The sequence below is a fragment of the Rhea americana genome, unplaced genomic scaffold, assembly GCF_003343005.1.
Source record: "Rhea americana isolate MKP2758 unplaced genomic scaffold, rheAme1 scaffold_1341, whole genome shotgun sequence".
NCBI classification, from domain to species: domain Eukaryota; kingdom Metazoa; phylum Chordata; class Aves; order Rheiformes; family Rheidae; genus Rhea; species Rhea americana.
The window spans coordinates 1-3455 of record NW_028185419.1 but is presented as its reverse complement, the minus strand read 5'-3'; the positions used below and the strand labels follow the sequence as shown (position 1 = coordinate 3455).

General features: G+C 59.8%; 1 protein-coding gene across 1 annotated transcript; it reads left to right on the top strand.

The window, feature by feature from the left end:
- Positions 1-173: 173 nt before the first annotated feature.
- On the top strand, positions 174-3450 carry LOC146599748 (maestro heat-like repeat-containing protein family member 7; the record flags this gene model as incomplete). Its single annotated transcript, XM_085298014.1, has 6 exons — positions 174-280; positions 369-506; positions 1207-1321; positions 1790-1927; positions 2515-2691; positions 3334-3450. Coding segments are annotated over exons 1-6 (777 nt in total), but the record flags the coding sequence as incomplete, so codon positions are not given.
- Positions 3451-3455: the final 5 nt, after the last annotated feature.

Below are 3455 nucleotides of genomic sequence, written 5' to 3'. Positions count from 1 at the left end.
CAAGGCTGTGCCTGAGCCTCTCACCTTGGGGGCTGGGGCAGCRTGACAGAGAGTGCTCAGGAGTGAGAGGTGTCCCTGGGTGTTTTCCACAGGCAACGAGAGCACTGCATGCAATCGTCCAGGAGTCCATCTGCCCACAGGCGGTGAAGGCCTTTTTCCCTCAGCTGTTCCTGGCGCTGCTCTTTCAGATGGTCTTCACAGCAGAGTTCACCTGCCAGGAAGCAAATATCTTCCTGAGGGAATGCCAACGGGATGAGTGCCATGCCATCAGCCATGTCAGGTGCTCAATCCCAGTTGCCTTGTCTGTGCATTGGAGCTGGAGGCAGGGCCAGGCTGCCAGCGTGACCTGGGCTTTGCTCTGCATGCAGGTGCGCCGTGGAGGCCATGAAAGGTCTCCTCCACTGCACTGGCTATCAGCACGTAGCCCTGGCTGTGGAGAGGAAGGGCGGCTGGGACCTGTTTCTGTGTGCTGAGACGTCTCAGAAGGGAGTGGCTGTGCTGGCAAGGTAGAGCCCTTTACATGGTGCTCTCCCCCAGGACCTCTTCCCCRGATGTGGGGTGCCCCGCACTATGTCCTCCCTGGTGGGTGAAGGAGGAGCCCGATTCTCCAAGAAAGGGGCTGCAGCTCAGCACTTGTGGCAAGGGGYGGCACAGCAAAATGGCTATGGGAGCTCCGTGCCCCGTTGTTGCCCAGCCTGGAGAGTTGCTGGGGGAGCAGTTGGTGTCAGGAGTTGTGCGAGAGGGKCCCTTGCAGGAGTGGTCCCCTCCCAAAGCCCTGGAGTGCCCTCCCATGGTGACTCCCATCACAGAGAGTATTAGGGATGGTCTRGCTGCAGTGCCAGCGAGGGCAGAGCCCCAGCAAAGGTGCAAGATGAGCTGAAGGACATGGGAAGGGCCCAGGGGGACGGGAATGCCAAGGAGTAAGGAAGTGGGATGTGTGGGAAGGCCATGACTTGCAGGTAGGAAGGGTGTTCCCCACCAAAAGCAACATAATGATGACTGACCCTGGCTCTCTGAGGGCAAGGTGCGGTAGGGAAAGAGCAGCCCTCCATGAGCAAATGCCACTGGCTGCAGTAGCTGCGTGCCAGGCACTGCCTTGGCCTGCTTTGGCCTGTGCTGGGGGGAAATGGCTAGAGTGGGCTGAGCAATGCAGAGGGGGTTTCCCTGCTTGGCTGAGGACCAACGGGGCCTTCTTCCTTCTGCCAGACTGGTGAGGGGAGCTCCCAGACACCTGAGTCGTTGGATCTTCCAGCAGCTGGCAAGGCTGCTGAGGTGGAAGGACGAGTTTCGTCAGCTGCCTGCCATGGCTTTCTTTGTTGAGGTGGGCCTGACGGCAAGCAGTGCCTCTCTGGCGGTGCCTCTAAATGCTGTGCTCTCTGGTGCACATGCCTAGGGGGTGATGTTGGTCAGTGGAGCTGGGGYGATGCATGCACTCCTCTCAGTAGCCCTGGCCTTGGCTCTTTTCTGCTGAGCGACCACTTGCAAGCACTTGTATTTCATGCCTCCTTTATGGCAGCTCTCTGTGTTCAAGTTCTCCTCCAAGGGATGGGAACAAGAGGCTGCAGAGGGTTTAGAGGACCGTGARGACGAGGCGAGTGGTGTGTGCAGTGTTTTGTGAGGCCCAGGGTGGGAGCAGGGCCTGGGAGTCTGTACAGAAACCCTGCTACTTGTGGGCTGAGCTCTGTCAGGGCCTGGTGCCCTTGGCCTGAGTGGGCGGTGGGATGCAGGGCTGCACGATGTAGGCGGTGCTGCCGACGCTGCCAGTCTTTCAGTGCTGTGTGCATTTCAGCTGCTGGAGTGCCCTGACCTTGCYGATACGGATGATGCCATCCTGCCGCTGCTCCAGAGTTATGTGCAGACTGAGGGCCTGGAGCTGCGCAGACTGGCGTTCAGAGGCCTCCTGAGCCTGTTGAAGAGACCCGAGATGGTGAGCAGGGGATTGCTGCTGGTGAAGGGTGAAGCCACGCTGGCAGCCTGGGGCTTGACAGGAGATGCTGGGTCACACACTGAGTTGGACTTTGCTGGCAATCAGGAGGTCCCCGCTGCCCCATTCACATGCCCCGAGTCTTTCTTGTCRGGCCCTGGGTTGGGTGGCACAAGGAGAAAGGCACCAATGCCCACAGGCAGGAGCTCCCGCTGCTGGTGCCGCTCAGCTGGGCCAGGCAGAAGTCCAGGCCAAGCACCAAGCAAGCCAGCTCCAAACAGCCTCAGTTGTGGGAGCGCTGTGCCCAGAGACCTGCTGGGAAAGGGACGCGAAGGCTCAGGGCCAGGCTAACGCAGCCAGCTGCTGCTGGGCCTCCAGGCAGCAGCCTTCCTCCATATAGAGGCCTTAGCGTGCTGAGGGTCCCCTTGGAGATCTCTGCCCTGCRCTGCAGCCTCTGTGCCCAAGCCGTGCATGTGTGTAGAGCCCTGGCTCTGGCTACTGAGCCCTAATGAGAAATCAGCACCCAGAGCCCTTCCGGCCAGGGGATTCTGGCCTTGCTTTACAACAAGGACATTGTGTCTTTCCCATAGGCAAGGAAAATGCAGAGYCTGCTCCCAGACATCATGGACTGGCTGCAGGATGTTCGCAGGGACCTGCGTGTGGGAAGCCTGCTGTTGCTGAGAAACATCCTCAGCTACCTGGAGCAGAAGGGCTCCAACCCGATTGCCCTGCAGCTGGCGGAGAAGCTTCTGCCACGCTTTGACGATGTAAGGCTCATGGGAGAGCCTGGGCCTCTCCCGGTGTGTCTGTGGCTCTGCATGCTATGCGTGGCTCTGGGTGCTGGGTGTCYCTCTGCACATGTGCCTATTGGCACATGTAGTTGCACCGAGGGCCACAGGCCCTGCTGCCTGTCAGGAAGCCTTTTGCCCTGTGTTTCTCAATCAACTCATTCCCTGTGCTGGCCTTGGTGTCCTGGGCTGTGGGACTAGAGCAAATGAGCCCCATCTGTGCCCTCAGCTGCTCCATCTCCTGCTTGACTGCTTGTGCAGCTTGTCACGGCCCAGGGCAGAGATGAGCAAAGAGGCAGGAGCAGGTYAGCGGGTAAGGGTGGAGCCATGTCCCAGGGCTGTCCCTTACTGTCATCCTCATCTGCGTGGGGGCCCTGACAGAACCCCAGAAAGTCCCTGGGCAGAGGGACACAGAGCCCAGGGAATCTTGTCCTGCTGGTGCCGACAACCCTCATTCTCCAGGCTGCCTCCGCAGAGGCTTGTCCCCAGTTCTGACCTACGGCCACAGAGGGGGAAAGTTGTGCCTGGAGGGGATGAGGGCTCGCAATGGAAAACCCTGTCCTCACGCCCGATCCCGGGAGTCACTGCTGAGGCTTCCCCTCCTCTCCGTCCCCCCCACAGAAAGACAGCACAGTGCGAGAGCTCTCCATCCTCCTCTTCAAAGACCTGATGGAGATTGTGGTGGGGAAGAACAAAAGGTGGATGAAGCAGCACGTGCAGAGGAGCCTGGTCCCACTCTTCCT